We start from the raw sequence: 19,486 nt of genomic DNA on the forward strand, positions 1-19,486 counted from the left end.
AATATTTCATTTGCCCCATTTTTGTAGTCCGCTGGTTGTTTCTGCTAGATCTCTTTGTATACTTCCACATGCATTTGTTTTTATTTGATTTTAATGGTGTATTTTTATTTTCAGTATTGATGTTTGTGGCACGTGAAGGACGACTAGTCGGTTATCTCTCTGGGAACAGGTCAATCATCTACCTGGATTATATATACTTCCTTGGAATGAGGAATTAGCGAGCAGTGTGTGACTGGAGTGTTCGAAGAAATCCATTGGGATTACACTTGTATTTATTCCCCTATGTGTATACCTCTACAAGGGGAGACTACCATGGACTCTGGCCATCATTTTGTCCGCTACTGTTTAACTAACTTTCCCTATCAAGAGATGATTGCTCTCACCCAGGGTTAATTTTCCCCTTTGTGGTGATATTTTGAGTTGTATGTTAACCGATATGTCTAATAGGATGTTTATCCTTAGCTTTATGGTTCGTTATCCATGTTCATCTATACATGTGTGCTGTTTTTTTTGTTTTTTCTTTCGTATTGTTTTTTCAATTATTTTATTATTATGTTTATGCACATACATGTATATGTTTATTCTTGGTCTGTGAGGGTTAGTCTATTATTATTTAGTATATATTGGGGCGATACATATATGTATACCTACATACGGTTATAATATTGGTTAGGCACATTCTAATTATATGTTCTGTAATAAGGTTAGGTTATGGGCTATTGATTACTTTCTATTTATTTAGTTAGATTTTGTTATTCATCTTTTTGCCATCTTTACCTGTGCTGTAATCTTCACCAATATGACCGCGCATTGTCCGTCTGCGCATGCCGGACTACATAAAAATGGCCGCCTATACTCCCTGTGCTGTAGCCTTTATGTGTATGGCTGCGCAGGTTTACTTGCGCATGCCAGACTACACCAAAATGGCGGTACAGTCTATTTGGTCTTGGCCTCCAATAAAATGGCCGTATGACGCGATATGCGCATGCGCACACATTATATGACCGCATAATACTCCGGAACTGCTTCCTCTGCTCTCTGCATCATGGCGCCATCATTCCGGGAGCGCATGGGGCCCCATGTGTTCTCCTTATGTGGCGTCCAGGTGTACTGAAAGCGGATTAAGGAGGTACTTCACGCCATTGGTTAGCCCCTAATTGTAGCCCCACCACTTTGTGCCCTTCCATCTATATATATACTGAACCCAGCACTACACCGGTGTACCCCTTGAAAAAGGCAGTAGCCGAAACGCGCGTCGGGGCGGACAGGGGTGAGGTGCCAGTCCACATTTGGCATATTTCCACACTAACCGGTATGTATATTATATACTATTACTGTGTCAGGCTTCTCTAGTTATTTTTTGTACTTCTCTTTACTATGTGTAGCTACATTGGGTAGTCTGTCGCAATTTTTGATTAGTAAGTGGACCTCTGTATTTGTAGGCACCTGCCCCCTGCCCATATTAGGTGCATGCTGAGGGTGGCACGGGGATTGTTTCCTTCTGTCATGTCTTTATCTGGTTTCATTATCAATAAAGTTTTCTGTATATTTATATATTTGGACTATTTGCTGCTTTTTTCTTTAGTTGGTTTGGGCTCCTGGAGTCCCCAGTGTGCCTTCAAAACTTCCATCTTGGTGACGTTTTACCGGAGGAGGCACCTGGGGGCCAAAAGAAAAAGGCAAAGACCACAAAGCCAAAACTGCAGGAAGCAGTAAGCTATGTGTATGCCTCCCTCACTTTACCCCCTGTGTCGGAAGCAGGGTCAACTCGCTGTATAAGCCACATTGACCAGCCAAGCCCGGGTTCTGCTGTGGACCCAGTGCAAAGGTGCGGGGAGATTACAAAGAAACATAGTGAGGTGCAGAGTTCCGTCTATGCTTGCAGTAGCAGGGACATAGCAGCAGATGCATCAGCCAAGAGGCTGGACAGTGAGGGAGGCCTAGCGGCGGGCGTACAGTCAGACCACGATACTGTGGTGCGCTCCTCAGTGGAAGGGGAGCGGCCCATTATCAGGGACAGCTCCAGTAGCCTCGGTGCCCATGAATGCTGTTGCCGCTGATCACTTAGATGAGACGCGGCAGCAGTATGAGGCGGTTGCCGGGGCTGGGAGCTACGGTCCTCCCACCAAATTCCTATTTTGTGTTGGCACCGCAGGTCAACAAGATGCTGATATAAAGGATCAGAGACACCTCACAGCGGCGAAAGATTAGCAGCGTCTGGTATCAACAGAAAAGCAGTGAAAAATATCAACTGATGATGCGGAGGGCATACGTAATACCAGGGGTAAGGTTACCTCCAGTTCTGTGGAGGAGACTGAGCCCCTTGTGCCTGATGATGTGGAGGTGAAAATGTCACCCCCTGTTGTCACTGGTCCAGCAGGAGTGAATGTGGTGGTGGGTATGGATGAGGAAAATTCTTCGTCTAGTGGTGTGGTTGCTGGTTTGATAGAAGGTGAGGGGTTATGGAGGTGGGTAATAGTGATACTGTTGGTGTGGATGTGGTTACTGATCCGGTTGCCCCCCCTGGTGGTGGCAGAGCTCATCAAGAGAAATATGGTGTCCTCGCCGTCTCTAGGCTCTGGGGACGGCATGTTGCAGCAGAGTTTCCTTGAGGCTCTAAAAAAGGGGGAGATCACTAATGGTAGATTGTCGAGAGTTTGATCTATCCTTCTGGATAGAGAGGCATGGCCTTGGGGCCTTCCGAGAGCCAAGAGTGGGGGATACAGTGTGGTCCCTCCCAACAGCTGGGCTGAGTAGTGTGTGTAAGAATGTGGTCCGTCTTCGATGGAGAGGCAGTGATGCATGTACTCCAAGGTCTAAGGTTGTGGAGCTCCTCCTGAGGATCGGCTTCAAGGCGATTGACATCTACACCTTGATACATCCCTATTCCACGCCTAAGTTTGATGTCAGCTTTGTTCGGCCAGAAGAGCTTGAGCTCTTCTGGGGAAATTATGAGCTGGCAAAAAAAGAGCCCGGCTGGAGAGACTTTGCTATTCAGGCGGTGTCTCGCCAAAACCAAGTCAAAAAAGTGACTGTGATGACTTGTAAATAGTCGCTATCTTGTGTAGCATTTCACCCGCTACGGGTCTAGGGGACACTCGCTTAGTTGCGGTGGATGACACTCAGGAGACACGTTTCCTTAAAGTTCATAGGTTTATTGCTCCATAAACCACATTGCAACAGGAACAACAGGTAAACAGTCTTACGTCAGATAGGTGATTCCCCAATGTCCATAGTAGAGCTCCGCTCTCTCACGACTGTGGGCACACAGACCGTGCTATGAGCAGCACGTAGGCTCTCCAGCCTAAAGATGGTCTCTGTGTGTTGTTCAGGATGTCTGTCCCCACTTGGAACCGTCCAACACACAGGCCACTCTGCAGTGTCCAGCCAGGACACATGGAAGTGTGTCCACCCTGACACACACCCACAAACTCTCACCGCCATGTGCCAAACACACCTCCATTATGAAGCCTGAAACCACACCCAGGTACCCATCACATGATTAGACATGTGGTTCTGACATCACCCCAGGTCCTGAAACAAACAGATAGGCATGGTTATGCCCCTTACCCAGGGGTGAGGTATATGGGTAGCCAGACCCTCCCATCTCTCATAGCAACCCGTAACCCGGACCCAAATATACTTAAACATTTCCTTATTGCTTTATGTGCATTACAGAAAACACTCCGGGTTACATCACAGCGACAAGCCTTCTCTGTGATACATACCTCCCGTCGACTATACAACCTTTAGCCACGCTACACTTGTTATGACATCATGAGGTGGCTTGGACGATATGGAGATGCCAAAGAGAAACCGTGACGAGTTTGGTATCTGGTCGGGGGGCCTGGATGTTTTTGGTAAATAGTATCACTACGCGACCAATCAGAGCGCCGTGACGTCATCTAAGGCCCTTCAAGCGCGCATTCTTAGGTACAACGGCTCCCGGTTACGGCGGTAAAGTCCAGGCTGCATCGGAGAGGTGAGTATATCCCTATTTTTTATTTTAATTCTTTCTTTTACACATTGATATGGATCCCAGGGCCTGAAGGAGAGTTTCCTCTCCTTCAGACCCTGCGAACCATCAGGATACCTTCCGATACTTGGTGTCCCATTGACTTGTATGGATATCGGTATCGGATTAGATCCGATACTTTGCCGGTATCGGCCGATACTTTCCGATACCGATACTTTCAAGTATCGGACGGTATCGCTCAACACTAGTTATTGAATTAGAAATGGGAAGTTGTCTGATATTAGATGTCCTCATGAAGGGACAAGAGCTCCATCTCATTAACATCTATGGTCCCCAATCTAGGTGGGACCGAAAGTGCCTTATTATGAGAATCAAGCCCTACCTTTTTACAAGTCGGCAGGTTGTCTTTAGAGGTGGCTTCAATACTGTCACAAGGCACTGAGATAGAGAAAGTTCCAGAGACAAGCGGACTTAGCGTCGCCCTTAATAGTATAGTTAGTGAGGCTCGCCTGGTGGATGACCACATTCGGCACACCCCAGGCCATGAGGGGTTCACCTATCATACAGTTAACTGTAGATCCAGAATAGATATGTTTTAAAGGAGGAAGCTGTCCCTTCAGCAGTGTCTGTTGTTGAGGTGGAGTTCTCCGAGCACTGTTTAATTTTGTTTTCTATGAATGTAACAGAGACCCTCCGAATGGGAAGCGGCCTTTGGAGGCTCAATTCGTCTCTCATGGAAGAAGCGGAGATAAGACAGTCCTTTGAGGATTTTCTTCAGAGCCAGGTACCCTTACTGGATCTTTGTAGCAGAAAGTCAGAGTGGTGGGAGATGTTTAAGGAAAGGGGTGCAAAATTCTTCCGTCAGCTCTTGAGACTCAGGAGTCTCCACAGGTACCACCTGTATCATGGTCTGAGGAGGAAACTCGAGCATCTTGTCTCAACTGGAGGTAGTCAGGAGATCTCTAGAGTGAAATCTTTGCTTAAGTTATGAGGTGTCAGTAGTATAGACAAGCATCTTTGGGTTTTGAGAGGGATTATGGAAAGTACCGCTCTCCTGACCCTTATAGAAACTGCAAGATGTCAGTGAATAGTAAAGTACAGGGAGGCCCATGTATATGGATACACCTAAATAAAATGAGAATGGTTGGTGATATCAACTTCCTGTTTGTGGCACATTAGTATATGAGAGGAGAAAACTTTTGAAGATGGGTGGTGACCATGGTGGCCGTTTTTAAGTCTGCCATTTTGGATCCAACTTTTTTTCCAATGGCAAGAGGGTCATGTGACACATCAAACTTATTGAGGATTTCACAAGAAAAAAATGGTGTCATGCTCACTCCCTGACTGGGTGGCATGAGCTAGGGGATTGTGGCCCCACTGTGCCACAAACAGACTACCCTGGAAGGGGTGTGACTAAGCAGCTACCTTGGTGTTCACTGGAGCCTCTGACGGTGAGGTCAAGCTTGTGCGGCAGGTAGCTGCCAGGTACCACCCAAGTGCGGTGTCTGGTTGTGTCAGCTGATCCCACTGAGGGACAAAACACAAGAGACTGGTGCGAGCAAGTACGGATAGGCACAACTGGTAGTCTGGTGGGCACAGCTCTCACTCTAGGCTGGCAGGCAGGCATGCCTGGCACTCTAGGCAGGCAGGAGGTCAGTAGGGAATAAATAGATACCAGTTCAGACTGGAGGGACAGGAACTGTCAGGAACCAGTTCAGACTGGAGGGACAAGGACTTGCTTCAGGAGACACGGGAACACAGGCTGGAATGAGTAGGATAAGGGGGTAGGTAGGGACCAGTACAGACTGGAGGGACAAGAACACACAAGGCGTGGAGTGGAAGTAGAGCAATTGCGGATGCGGAATGATGCGGAGAGCAGGACAAAGCCATAGGAGGAGAGACAGGAGTAGAGCAGAACCGCAGGAGGCAGAGCAAAGAGCAGAACCACAGGAGGCAGAGCAAAGAAGAGAACCGCAGGAGGCGTAGCAAAGAATACAACCGCAGGAGGCGGAGCAAAGAGCAGAACCACAGGAGGTGGAGCAAAAAGCTGAACCACAAGAGGCAGAGCAATGAACAGAACTGCTGGAGGCAGAGCATAGGGCAGAACCGCAAGAGGCAGAGCAAAGAGGAGAACAGCAGGAGGCAGAGCAAAGGAGAACCGCAGGAGGCAGAGCAAAGAGCAGAAGGAGTGAACACAAGGAAACACACAGCCGAATAGGAAAGGCTACAGACAGGGATACAAACAGACACAGGTATAGGACTAGGTTCAGACAGGGTCAGGAACAGGACAAGGCGCAGAAACAAGGACTCAGATCAGGGTATGAAACCCCCTGGATGGCTGAAACAAAAGACACAGGACACAGGTACAGTCCTTGGTATGAAACCCCTTTGGGTGGCTGACACAGGAGGAAAAGCAAGACAGGACCTGGCACCTCAGCAGCAAGACACTAACTGAGGAAGTAATATGAAGCATAAGAAAAATTGGAGCAAAAAGTCCAAAAAGCAATCAAAATATCAATTTATTGGAAGTAATACACAATACATAAACAGACTAGGATAAGGTAGTAACAAAAGGACAGTGGTATCCTGACAAAAAAAAGATATTTAATATTCGACATGGGTAAAAGTGCTCAAGTGCAGCAAGAGAGAGACCAGAAGGTTCAAAGTAAATAGCAGAAATAAAAGTATCCAAATGGCTGAACTAATCTGCGCGCTATGCCATTATATAGGACCGGGTCCCAAGCTTGAATCATTGCTTACCCATGATATTAGTGTGCCAGGATCAGTGTCCACGCCGCCACCGACGCGCGTTTCACCTCTTTCTCAAGGAATCCTGACAACATCTCTTGGGGTCCACGAGGCCTGAATTTTGGGAAACACTGATCTAAATAAAGCTTTAAAAAAAAAAGAGGTTATCCGGGACAATTTTTTTTCTTATGGGACTAAGAACTTACAGACCGCACCTTGAGAAAGAGGCAAAACGCGCATCGGTGGCAGCATGGACACTGATCCTGGCACACTAATATCATGGGTAAGCAATGATTCAAGCTTGGGACCCAGTCCTATATAATGGCATAGCGCGCAGATTAGTTCAGCCATTTGGATACTTTTATTTCTACTATTTACTTTGGACCTTCTGGTCTCTCTCTTGCTGCACTTGAGCACTTTTACCCAAGTCGAATATTAAATATCTTTTGTCAGGATACCACTGTCCTTTTGTTACTACCTTATCCTAGTCTGTTTATATATTGTGTATTACTTCCAATAAATTGATATTTTGATTGCTTTTTGGACTTTTTGCTCCAATTTTTCTTATGCTTCATATTATAGTTAGGAGTGTCCTTTAGGTGTACCTTTGAGATACCCACATGGTTTTTGATCTCTGTGGCACCCCTTTACTTTTGTTGTCTTGCATGGTATATGTTTATCTAGCTGAGGAAGTAAGTTGCTCAGGCATCCCCATAGGGGTGGGAATGCCTTAAGTACCTGATGCCTCTTGGCAATTGACAGGGGACACCTTAGGAAGGTGCACATAGACTCAATAAGAATCAGGAAGTGCCGGGGCTGCTGCCCTAAGCACACAGCCAGGAAGTATGCAAAGAGCAGGCAGGAGACATGAGGTTCACAACATGGGGCCGACAGAGAGCCGGACTCACAGCATGGCCTGGAGGGGTAAGTAGCATGGCCTGGAGGGGTAAGAAAGATGGTGTATCTGCCTGATGGGAGATGGAAAGCCATGCAGTAATGCCGGCAGGGTTGTTACAAATGCTGTGCTTGGTTTTAACTTAACTTTATTCTTTCATGAGTTATTTACAAGTTTCTTTTTGTTTACAGCCATTGACATGTCGCAGAGGTTAACACATGAGGAGTGGATAGAAATTATGTTGATGTCTGGTGAACGCAGTACCCGAGTCATTGCAGCAGATTTCTATGCAAGACACCCTACGCAAGAAAACTGTCACCATTCCCATTTTATTTAGGTGTATCCTTATAAATGGGCCACCCAAAAATGTTTGCCTCATCACTGAACATAATGTTCTGTGTAAACTAAGGGTCCTGTTCCAATTTTTGTTTAGACCATTCTGCAAATTCAGTGCGCCGATCTGGCATCAGTCGAACATCCCTTCGGTGGATATTAGCTACTCACAAATGGCACCCTTAGAAAATCCAGCTGCTGCAGCATCTCAATGAAGATGACCCAGATTGGTGCGCTGAATTTGCAGAATGGGCAAAACAAAAATTGGAACAGGACCCTCAGTTAACACAGAACATTATGTTCAGTGATGAGGCAAACTTTTTTGGGTGGGCCATTTTATGGATACACTTAAATAAAATGAGAATGGTGACAGTTTTCTTTTGTAGGGTGTCTTGCATTGAAATCTGCTGTAATGACCCGGGTACTGCGTTCACCAGACATCAACACAATTTCTATTAACTCCTCACAAGAGAAACTTGTAAATAATTCATGAAAAAATAAAGTTACCTTAAAACCAAGCACGCCATTGTTTTTCTTGTGAAATTCTCAATAAGTTTGATGTGTTCCATTGGAAAAAAAAAAGTTGGATCCAAAATGGCTGACTTCAAAATGGTCGCCATGATCACTACCATCTTGAAAAGTTTTCCCCTTCCATATTCTAATGTGCCACAAACAGGAATTTGATATCACCAACCATTCCCATTTTATTTAGGTGTATCCATATACATGGCCCACCCTGTGGTTACAGGACTGGTCGATACTATGGGGTCCCTGAGGCAATCCAGATCAGGGATCCTGGAGGTTGTTATTTGCACCTCTTGGGGAAGAGGGATCTTGACTGGGATGAAATGTCGGCTTTCCTGGCTGAAGCCAAGGGTAGACCCATCTCTTGACGTTTTAATAGAGATGATCATGGAAGAGGAAGTTAAGTTGACGATTGAAGTGCTTGCCCCCCAAAAAAATCACCCTGTCCAGATTGCTTAACATCTGAATTCTATAAGACCTTTAAGGACATTTTGGTTCCCCTCTTGACTGAGGTATTCAGTGAGTGCCTTTCCTTGGGCACTCTGCCAAAGTTAATGAGAAGATCTTCCCTGATCATCTTGTCAAAGGGTAAGGACGCATCTTGCATTGAGAATTGGCATCCTATTGCGCTTCTCAATGCAGACAGGAAGGTTCTGGCAAAGGTGCTGTTTGCAGGGAAGGACTGGTCACTGGAAGGGGTACATGTTGTCACTGGACCAGGCAAAAGCATTTATCGTGTTAATCACGTGAACCTCTGGTTTGTCCTTCTGAGATATGGCCTGCCAGGCGGTTTGTTTATTGGGTTAAGACCTTGTACGGTGGGGCAAAGACTTTCCCACTTGTAAACATTTGGATTGGCAGCTCTGTTGAGGTTGGATCTGGTATTCGCCTGGGTTGTCCCTTGAGCCCATTGCTGTACGTGTTTGCAATTGACCCTCTTCTTAGGAGGGTGGAGCGTGGACCATTGGCCGGGATCGGGATGGACCGGGAAGCACCAGCACTCTGTGGGTGGTGGCGTATGCCTATGATGTTATTGTTTTTGTTTCCTCTCACAAGGAGGCAGGGTGGCTGATGTCAGAGGTAGATCGCTACTCGGAGGCATCAGGGTCCAAGATCAACCGGGATAAGTGTGAGAGTCTCTGACTGGGAGGAGGAGATCCTGATCAAAACTTGCCTGCTCCCTTTACTGATTTATCTGGGCAGTGTGTGCATCTTGCTGGAGTCTCTCTGGACTCAGGTCTACAGTTTGTTCTTCCAACTGTTATGGGGGAATAGACTGGACCTGGTCAAGAGAGAGGTTACTTACCATACCAGGAGACTAGAAGGGTTGGGTATGGTCAACCCTGTGGTATTTCTTGTGGATACTTTCATTAAGATCAATATTGAAAACTTCTGGAAAGAGAGGGCTCCTTCATGTGTATTCTCCTGTACGGGTTGGTTTCAGCCTTTCTTCCAGGAACGGGAGACAAGAGGGCAAGTGAAGGATCTTCGCACACTGCATGGACATCTTCCTGTTTATGCTTCCTTGGTTCTGAATGTAATTTGCCGGTGGGGTCTGGGAATGTGGGAGATCAGGACTCTGCCAAGGAAACTCTATGACAATAGGGTTCTGTTGACCCATTTCTATCAGGATCTCCTCGAAGTTTTGGGACATGGTCTGGCGCTGCTTCCATGGGAAACTGTGTGTGAGGGACAATCTGAATTGTAGGAGATCTGAGGAAAAGAACTGTCCTAGGAGCATTGTGGTACCGTGTTGGAAAGCATGGACCATTTCCTTTAACACAGAGGTGTACTGGCCGGTCTCTCTTATACAGAATGGGCCTATGGAGCATTTGGAGACCTTGGTGGTTAGGACCGCTGCACCTTTTTTCTAGTTAGCTCAGTGGTTAGGTATCACACGTGGAACACACGGTACTTAGTATTGACACAAAGGAAAATCTTGTTAGTGGACGATGTGTTTAGGACCATACTCTGTGCCATGGTGAAGGTGCACTCTCTGGAGTATGAGAGACTGGGCACACATAGGACCACTCTCATATGGATGGGCTTTTCTTTCAATGTGCGCTTGTCTGGTCATCTCCTTTCCTGGTGGTGGGCTGCTGCTGACATCGTAGATTTTTGCTTTGTTTGATCATGATATAGTGATGTAGTTCTGCAGGTGCTGAACTTGGGCTTTGAAATTTGTGGTTATTGTAGTGTTCGCTTCTGTATATATTGTATATAGGATCTAGATTTTGGGTGTAGGTGTTAGGTTGGGTGGTGGGAAAATGGGGAAGGTGTGTTCATCTTGTGGGACTGTGGGACCCCTTGGTCTTTTGTGAAAAACTGGCACTGCCTGATCTGGTCTATGGACGTTGGACAAAGACTGAGGCATGATAGGCAGGACCAGCTCTCAGGTCAGTGCGGGGGGTTGGTAATGGTGGCCTTGAGTGTGGGGTGGTGGTTAGTTTACTCAGGTGTATCCATATAAATGGCCCACCTTGTATGTGTATATATTGTAGCGTTTCACCCGCTACGGGTCTAGGGGACACTCACTTAGGTGCGGCGGATGACACTCAGGAGACACGTTTCCTTAAAAGTTCACAGGGTTTATTGCTCCATAAACCACATTGCAACAGGAACAACAGGTTAACAGTCTTACTTCAGACAGATGATTCCTCAATGTCCATAATAGAGCTCCGCTCTCTCAGACCTGTAGGCACACAGGCCGTGCTATGTCCAGCACTCAGGCTCTCCAGCCTGAAATGGTCTCTGTGTGCTGTTCAGGACGTCTGTCCCCTCTTGGGACCGTCCAACACACAGGCCACTCTGCAGTGTCCAGCCAGGACACATGGAAGTGTGTCTACCCTGACACACACCCACACACTCACCCCATGTGCTACACACACCTCCATACATAGGTGTAACCACACCCAGGTACCTGTCACATGGCTAGTCAGGTGAGCGTGAAATCACCACAGGTCCTTACACACAAAACCATCTTACGTGTTCAGACACGCCTCTTTGGGAGGGTTTGTAGGTGACTGAACCCACCCATCTCTCCAATCACCTGGAAGCCTTCCCAACGTAAACAAATCCCTCAGCAGTAGATCTGCTTGAGCAAAACATACCCAGGCTTCCATCACAGGGCCACCCACCTCTGCGATATATACCGTCCATCAATCACATGACCAGTCACGATGCCACATATTCCCCCTCTCTGCCTAAAGCCGTGGGGCTTGGCACTTTCTATTACCCGACCAGAGATCCTTCTCTGTCATCCCCGACAGTCAAACTGTCTGTCAAAGTCAGGGCCTGTTACTGAACCCTTTCGTCGGCATTCGTTAACCATTTCCGTCACACCCTTTGATAAAGACGACCCCTTGTCATCTCGTCTCAGTCGGATTTGGGCAACATGGTCAATCTGGCGTCGCAATCCCCTTGCACCCATACAACCTATCTGGACTGACTCTTTGTCAACACGTCCACTACCGGGTCTCCCACGCAAGTCACTCAGGGTAACTACCCTCTTAGCTGTGGCATCAGTTGTGGACAGCATCACTAACTGATTAGTTTCTGGGGACCAATTCACCTTACATGCCCCCACAGCCTTCTTGAACTCTTCATGCATAGACTCCCTGGCACAGGCCTCTCTCAGGTCTTCAGGTACGTCTATCATACATTTGAACAAAGAACTCTCCTTCTCTTCAGCTGTCATTAGACACGCATCTTGTTCAGCTTTCAGAGCCAACTTCCTCTGAACATCACCAGCTTCCAGATGTTTGGCCAGGATAGACACCTGCCGCTCCACCTTCTCCCAGGCTACTTTATACTTTGACTGGCTTTCTTTCAGGCGACCTCTGAGCTCCGCCACCTCTTTCTCTAAGGCACTCACATGACACTCAGTGGCCTGTCTCCGAAGCTCCTTTTGCTTCAAATGAGTATCCACAGCCTCTTGAACCATGCTTAGCTCGTTCCCTCTATCCTCTGGATTGGCTGAGCTTTCATCACGCAAGGTGGTACCTACTTCAGGCCCCACTCCTTTGGTGACCCCCTCCAGCTCTTCACAAGGTGCAACTGGTACCACTTCTTTGCATCCTTTACGTCTCCGGTGACGGGAGGACTTTTCCTTCTGGTGGGGCTCTTCTTTACTGTACTCCCTTACTTCCTCAGAGTCACAGTCACCAGAATAGTCTGTGTCATACCCCACAGTATGGTGAACCCTCAAGTCACACTCTTTCCGGGTGTCAGCTCCACATGTTTTACCTACCACATCACTAACAGTCATCTTGTGGCACACATCAGGTGACGTCATGTCTGTAAGTTGGGACCCTCCACCATTTTCCTTGGTCACGCCTGACTTAGGACTGTCAACTATAGGGGGTGCATTCTCTGCATTAACTTTCACACACAATAATTCATTTGCCCGGGACAACAGTCTGTCTGAGTCACGCTTTTGAGATGCTCCGCCCCCTTTTGGGAAACCACCATCCCGCGGGACTCCACCCCCTTTTGGGCACCTACTACTTTTTGGGTTACCGCCCCCCTTTTGGGACTCCGCCCCTTTTTTTGGAAACCACCATTTGGCGGAACTCCACCCCTTTTTGGGTAACTACTACCTTTTGAGTTACCGCCCCCATTTGGGACTCCACCCCTTTTTTTTGGAAACCACCATTCGGCGGAACTCCAACCCTTTTTAGGCAACTACTACCCTTTTGGGATACCACCCTCTTTTTGGGACTCCGCCCCTTTTTGGCAACCATCCCTGTTTAGTTTTTCCACCCCATTTTTTTTTTGAATGCTACCCTTTAGGGACACCACCCTTTCACTGGGGTACACCCAACAGTGCTATCAGACCCCAGCTCACAGCGTGCACCAGAATGTCTCTGGGCCTGCACTGGCCCTTTAAGAGTCTGCACAACCTGGAGCAGAAATAATGGGTTTTTTTGTTTGTTTTTTTTCAAAACTTCACCAGCTCCTGCTGGCACTGCTACAGCTCCTGCTGCAGACACAAATCTCCGGCACCTCCGGGTGCCGATCACAAGCTGCTGCCACCGCCACTGCAGCTCCTGCCGCTGCGGAACCCCTCGCTGTAACCGCGCTGCACGGCTCAACCGCAGATTTCGTGGACCCGCCGATCCACAGCAAGCCGCTTGTCACCTTCGTGGACCCGCCGATCCACAGCAGACTTCGTAACCCCGCCGAGTTACCGCCAGACGCCTTCAGTCTTTGTGGCTGAGCCACAGCAAGTTGATCAAAGAAGAAAAAAAAAGAAATACATGGACTCGCCGGTCCACAGCAAGCACCTGCACACGTGCTTTATAGAAAAACACAGTCTCTCACTGACCCCGGTCAGAACAACACAGACTCCGGTCTGTTACACACCCGGCTTTACAGCCCAAACACAATTTTTCACTGATCCCGACTAGCTTAATACACGGTTTTCAGACCATTACATACCCGGCTTTGCAGCCCAAACACAATTTCTCACTGATCCCGACCAGCATAATACACGGTTTTCAGACCGTTACCCGTTGGCAACTTTTACTGGTTCCTGGACACCTCTCGGTCTCAGAGGTGCCCAGACGCAATGTCTCTCTTTTCCTTCCAATCTGACCCTGGTCAGTACACCACGGATCTCCATCCATCACCTGTCTTTGCCACACAGGTTCCTGGATCCCTCTTCTCTTCAGAGGTATCCCATAAACAGCAGTTCTCACTGACCCAGGTCAGTATTTGCTCACGGTTGTCAAGACCGTCCACTCCTCTGGCTCAGACCAGCCAGCACTGCAACCTGTGTTCCTTGGATCGTTGCCCGCATCCGAAACACCAATTGTAGCGTTTCACCCGCTACGGGTCTAGGGGACACTCGCTTAGGTGCCGCCGGTGACACTCAGGAGACACGTTTCCTTAAAAGTTCACAGGGTTTATTGCTCCATAAACCACATTGCAACAGGAACAACAGGTAAACAGTCTTACTTCAGACAGATGATTCCTCAATGTCCATAATAGAGCTCCGCTCTCTCAGACCTGTAGGCACACAGGCCATGCTATGTCCAGCACACAGGCTCTCCAGCCTGAAATGATCTCTGTGTGCTGTTCAGGACGTCTGTCCCCTCTTGGGACCGTCCAACACACAGGCCACTCTGCAGTGTCCAGCCAGGACACATGGAAGTGTGTCCACCCTGACACACACCCACACACTCACCCCATGTGCTACACACACCTCCATACATAGGTGTAACCACACCCAGGTACCTGTCACATGGCTAGTCAGGTGAGCGTGACATCACCACAGGTCCTTACACACAAAACCACCTTCGTGTTCAGACACGCCTCTTTGGGAGGGTTTGTAGGTGACTGAACCCACCCATCTCTACAATCACCTGGAAGCCTTCCCAACGTAAACAAATCCCTCAGAAGTAGATCTGCTTGAGCAAAACATACCCAGGCTTCCATCACAGGGCCACCCACCTCTGCGATACATACCGTCCATCAATCACACGACCAGTCACTATGCCACTATATATATATATATATATATATATATATATATATATATATATATATAAAAAAAATTTATGGTTATAGTTTCTGTATGTTATTGTTTATTTTATTTGTTTATTATTATTTGGTAGCCGAACCAGAAGGTGGAAGTAGTTATTAGTTATTTTTCTGTATACAGTGGAAAAAAAAAGTATTTAGTGAGCCACCAATTGCGCAAGTTCTGCCAATTAAAAAGATGAGAGGTCTGTAATTGACATCATAGGTAGACCACAACTATGAGAGTCAAAATGGCAAAACAAATCCAGAAAATCACCTTGTCTGATTTGGTAAGATTTACTTTGCAAATTATGGTGGAAAATAAGTATTTGGCCATTTACAAAAGTTTATCTCAATATTTTGTTATATATACTTTCTTGGCAATGACAAAGGTCAAACGTTTTCTGTAAGTCTTCACAAGGTTGGCACATATTGTTGGTTGTATGTTGGCCCATTCCTTCATGCAGATCTCCTCTGGAGCAGGGATGTTTTGGGCCTGTCGCTGGGCAACACGGACTTTCAACTCCCTCCAAAGGTTTTCTATGGGGATGAGCTCTCCAGACTGGCTAGGCCTCTCCAGGACCTTCATGTGCTTCTTACGAAGCCACTCCTTTGTTGCCCTGGCAGTGTGCATGGGATCATTATCATGCTGAAAGACCACCCACGTTTCATCTTCAATGCCCTTGCTGATGGAAAGAGGTTTGAACTCAAAATTTAACGATACATGGCCCCATTCATTCTTTCATGTACACGGATCAGTCGTCCTGGTCCCTTTGCAGAGAAACAGCTCCAAAGCATGATTGCTACCCCCATGCTTCACAGTAGGTATGGTGTTCTTTGGATGCAACTCGGCATTCTGTCTCCTCCAAACATGATGAGTTTTGTTTCTACCAAACAGTTCTACTTTGGTTTCATCAGACCATATGACATTCTCCCAGTACTCTTCTGGATAATCCAAATGCTCTTTAGCAAACTTCAGATGGGACCGGACATGTACTGGCTTAAGCAGGGGGACACGTCTGTCACTGCAGGATCTGAGTCCCTGGTGGCATAGTGTGTTACTGATGGTAGCCTTTGTTATGGTGGTCCCAGCTCTATGCTGGTTATTCACTAGGTCCCACCTGTGTGGTTCTGGGATTCTTGCTCACCATTCTTGTGAACATTTTGAGATCTTGCTTGGAGCCCCAGATTGAGTGAGATTATCAGTGGTCTTGTTTGTTTTCCATTGTTTTATTATTGCTCCCACAGTTGATTTCATCACACCAAGCTGCTTGCCTATTGCAGATTCAGTCTTCCCAGCCTGGTGCAAGGCTACAATTTTGTTTCTGGTATCCTTCGATAGCTCTTTAGTCTACACCATAGTGGAGTTTGGAGTGTGACTGTTTTAGGTTGTGGACAGGTGTCTTTTGTAATGATAACAAGTTCAAACAGGTGCCATTACTACAGGTAATGAGTGGAGGACAGAGGAACTTCTTACAGAAGAAGTTACAAGTCTGTGAGAGCCGGAATTCTTGCATGTTGTTAGGTGACAAAATACTTATTTTCCACCATAATTTGCTAAATAAATCTTTCCAAGTCAGACAAGGTGATTTTCTGAATTTGTTTTCTCACTTTGACTCTCATACTTGTGGTCTACCTATGATGTCAATTACAGGCCTCTCTCATCTTTTTAAGTGGGAGAACTTGCACATTTGGTGGCTGTTTAAATACTTTTTTCCCCACTGCATATGTATAAATATGTGTGTGAGGAGAGAATGAGCTGCTGGACCAGTGTTCATAACAGTGATTATTTGCTGGTTTATATTTCTGTTATTATTATTGTTATGTTTTTCATTTTTATAATAAAAGATCTACAGGATTTAACTCAGGATCAGTAATGTATTGTATGTACACAGTGACTGCACCAGCAGAATAGTGAGTGCAGCTCTGGAGTATAATACTGGATGTAACCCAGGATCAGTAATGTAATGTATGTACACAGTAACTGCACCAGTAGAATAGTGAGTGCAGCTCTGGCATATAATACAGGATTTAACTCAGGATCAGTACAGGATCAGTAATGTAGCTTCATAGTGACTACACCAGCAGAATAGTGAGTGCGTCTCTGGAGTATAATACAGGATGTAATACAGGATCAGTAATGTATGTACACAGTGACTGCACCAGCAGAATAGTGAGTGCAGCTCTGGCATATAATACAGGATGTAACTCAGGATCAGTACAGGATCAGTAATGTAGGTTCATAGTGACTACACCAGCAGAATAGCGAGTGCGTCTCTGGAGTATAATACAGGATGTAACTCAGGATCAGTACAGAATGAGTAATGTAATGTCTGTACACATTGACTGCACCAGTAGAATAGTGAGTGCCCCTCTGGAGTATAATACAAGCGGTAGCTCAGGATCAGTATTGTATTGTATGTACACAGTGACTGCATCAGCAGAATAGTGAGTGCAGCTCTGGGGTATAATACAGGATGTAACTCAGGATCAGTACAGGATCAGTAATGTAATGTATGTACACAGTGACTTCACCTACAGAATAGTGAATAAACATACAAAAATAGGCAGACACAGATGGCTGGTACACAACTGTACATTCATATTATCATAGTTATATACCGTATTTTTCGGACTATAAGACGCACCGGACCATAAGGAGCACCCCAAATTTGGGGTGAAAATTGCAGAAAAAAAGATTTTTTATAAGATGGGGGTCCGTCTTATTGTCCGAATTTACAGTATCTTACCTGAGGGCTGGTGGTGGCAGAGCAGGGTCACTGGAGGCATGGTGTCGGCAGAGGTGGTACGGCGTGCACCTGAGCAGGGTCCCTTCCTGCTTAGGTGGGCGACGCCACGGCCTGGTGTCCATGGGAGGGTGGCAGCAGTGGTTACCGACAGAGGTGCTGAGATGAGGAGGCACAGTGAGAGGTATGGCGTGAGAGGGGTCCCTTTCCCCGGTGAGGTGATGCAGCAGCCCGGTAATGCAGCAGAGCCGGGTGAATCCTGTTGTTATCGGTGGGCACGGCCATCTTCCTGAGGCCGCGCGTGCGCAGATGGAGGTCTCTGCTGCCCGGGGCTTCAGGAAAATGGCCGCAGGATGCCGCGCGTGCGCAGATGGGGATCGCGGCGGCCATTTTCCTGAAGCTGAGTTCGCATCTCGCACCGATAACAACAGGATTCACCCGGCTCTGCTGCATTACCGGGCTGCTGCATCACCTCACCGGAGAAAGGGACCCCGCTCACTGCGCCACCTCATCTCCACACCTCTGCCACCGCACCTCTGCCGCCACGGTAAGCCTGCATTGCGACTATTAGACGCACCCCCCATTTTCCCCCCTTTTTTGGGGGTGAAAAAGTGCATCTTATAGTCCGAAAAATACAGTAATACGACCAACCTCTATATGGATAATGTGTAGGACACACTACTGCTATAACAGCGAAACCACTCAAGAAAAATTAGTGTACAAGTCCAAACAATATATATATTTATTTAAACAAATACCAGAACATGGATACAGGCTGCAAGGTAGGAGACGTAAACATAACCTCATGAAACCTAGGAAATTGACAATGATCCCCAAAGAGTAATCACATTAACAGCCCCACTCAAAGTGGGGGTGGGCTGGAGTTGGCGTGGTCCCCTCTTGTATCTTGGTATGTACGCGTCCTTTCTATATATCTGCACCTGTCTATGGACATTTACCTATATTGTTATATAACATCTTGTATCTTTTGCATGTCCTCAACAGTGAGCTATTGCTATTTATGTGTGCCTATCTTGTTATCCCACACTTTGAGTGGGGCTGTTAATGTGATTACTCTTTGGGGATCATTGTCAATTTCCTAGGTTTCATGAGGTTATGTTTACGTCTCCTACCTTGCAGCCTGTATCCATGTTCTGGTATTTGTTTAAATAAATATATATATTGTTTGGACTTGTACACTAATTTTTCTACAGAATAGTGAGTGCAGCTCTGGAGTATAATCTGACGTCCGTTCTGTACATTGTGAATGTGTACAATGAAATCCTATAGTTATTGTTACCTTGATTTCATTGCTTTGTTCCATGCCTCTTCTGACAAATTCTGAAGAGCTTTTTCAGCATCATGCAGTTTCCCTATCTCTGGTAAGACAAAAATTGCCGAGGTGTTTCCTTTGTACGGGACGTCGACCACTCTGCATCCAATCTCAGGTATATAACCCGTGAGATACTCTCCTCGTCTGCTCATCATCGGCACCTTCACTACTGTGTTCTCATCCACATGGAAGTCTTCTTCTCTGGTGTGATCTACGTTGAAAGCGTGTTCCCAGGATCCTACAAGAAATCCCACCAGTATTTCACTTATTCCTTATATATCGTTTGTTACATTTCTGCAGTTTTTGAACTTTTTGATCTCCTAAAGTGTTCATTCTTTCTCTATTTGTATCATGGTGAGGTGAAACCTGTTGTGTTTCTTTACAAATAAGTGACTCTGCTCTTAGAT

General features: G+C 46.6%; 1 protein-coding gene across 4 annotated transcripts in view; it reads right to left on the reverse strand.

Annotated features, from left to right (window-relative positions):
• LOC143781753 (alpha-1-antitrypsin-like) overlaps nt 1-19,486 on the reverse strand; it is a 59,755-nt gene that overhangs the window by 2,825 nt on the left and 37,444 nt on the right. For all 4 annotated transcript variants that reach the window (XM_077268549.1, XM_077268564.1, XM_077268556.1 and 1 more), the window contains exon 3: nt 19,047-19,317. In XM_077268549.1, the coding sequence (XP_077124664.1) occupies nt 19,047-19,317 (271 nt within the window). The remainder of the gene's footprint in view (nt 1-19,046; nt 19,318-19,486) is intronic.

The sequence above is a fragment of the Ranitomeya variabilis genome, chromosome 1, assembly GCF_051348905.1.
Source record: "Ranitomeya variabilis isolate aRanVar5 chromosome 1, aRanVar5.hap1, whole genome shotgun sequence".
NCBI classification, from domain to species: Eukaryota; Metazoa; Chordata; class Amphibia; order Anura; family Dendrobatidae; genus Ranitomeya; species Ranitomeya variabilis.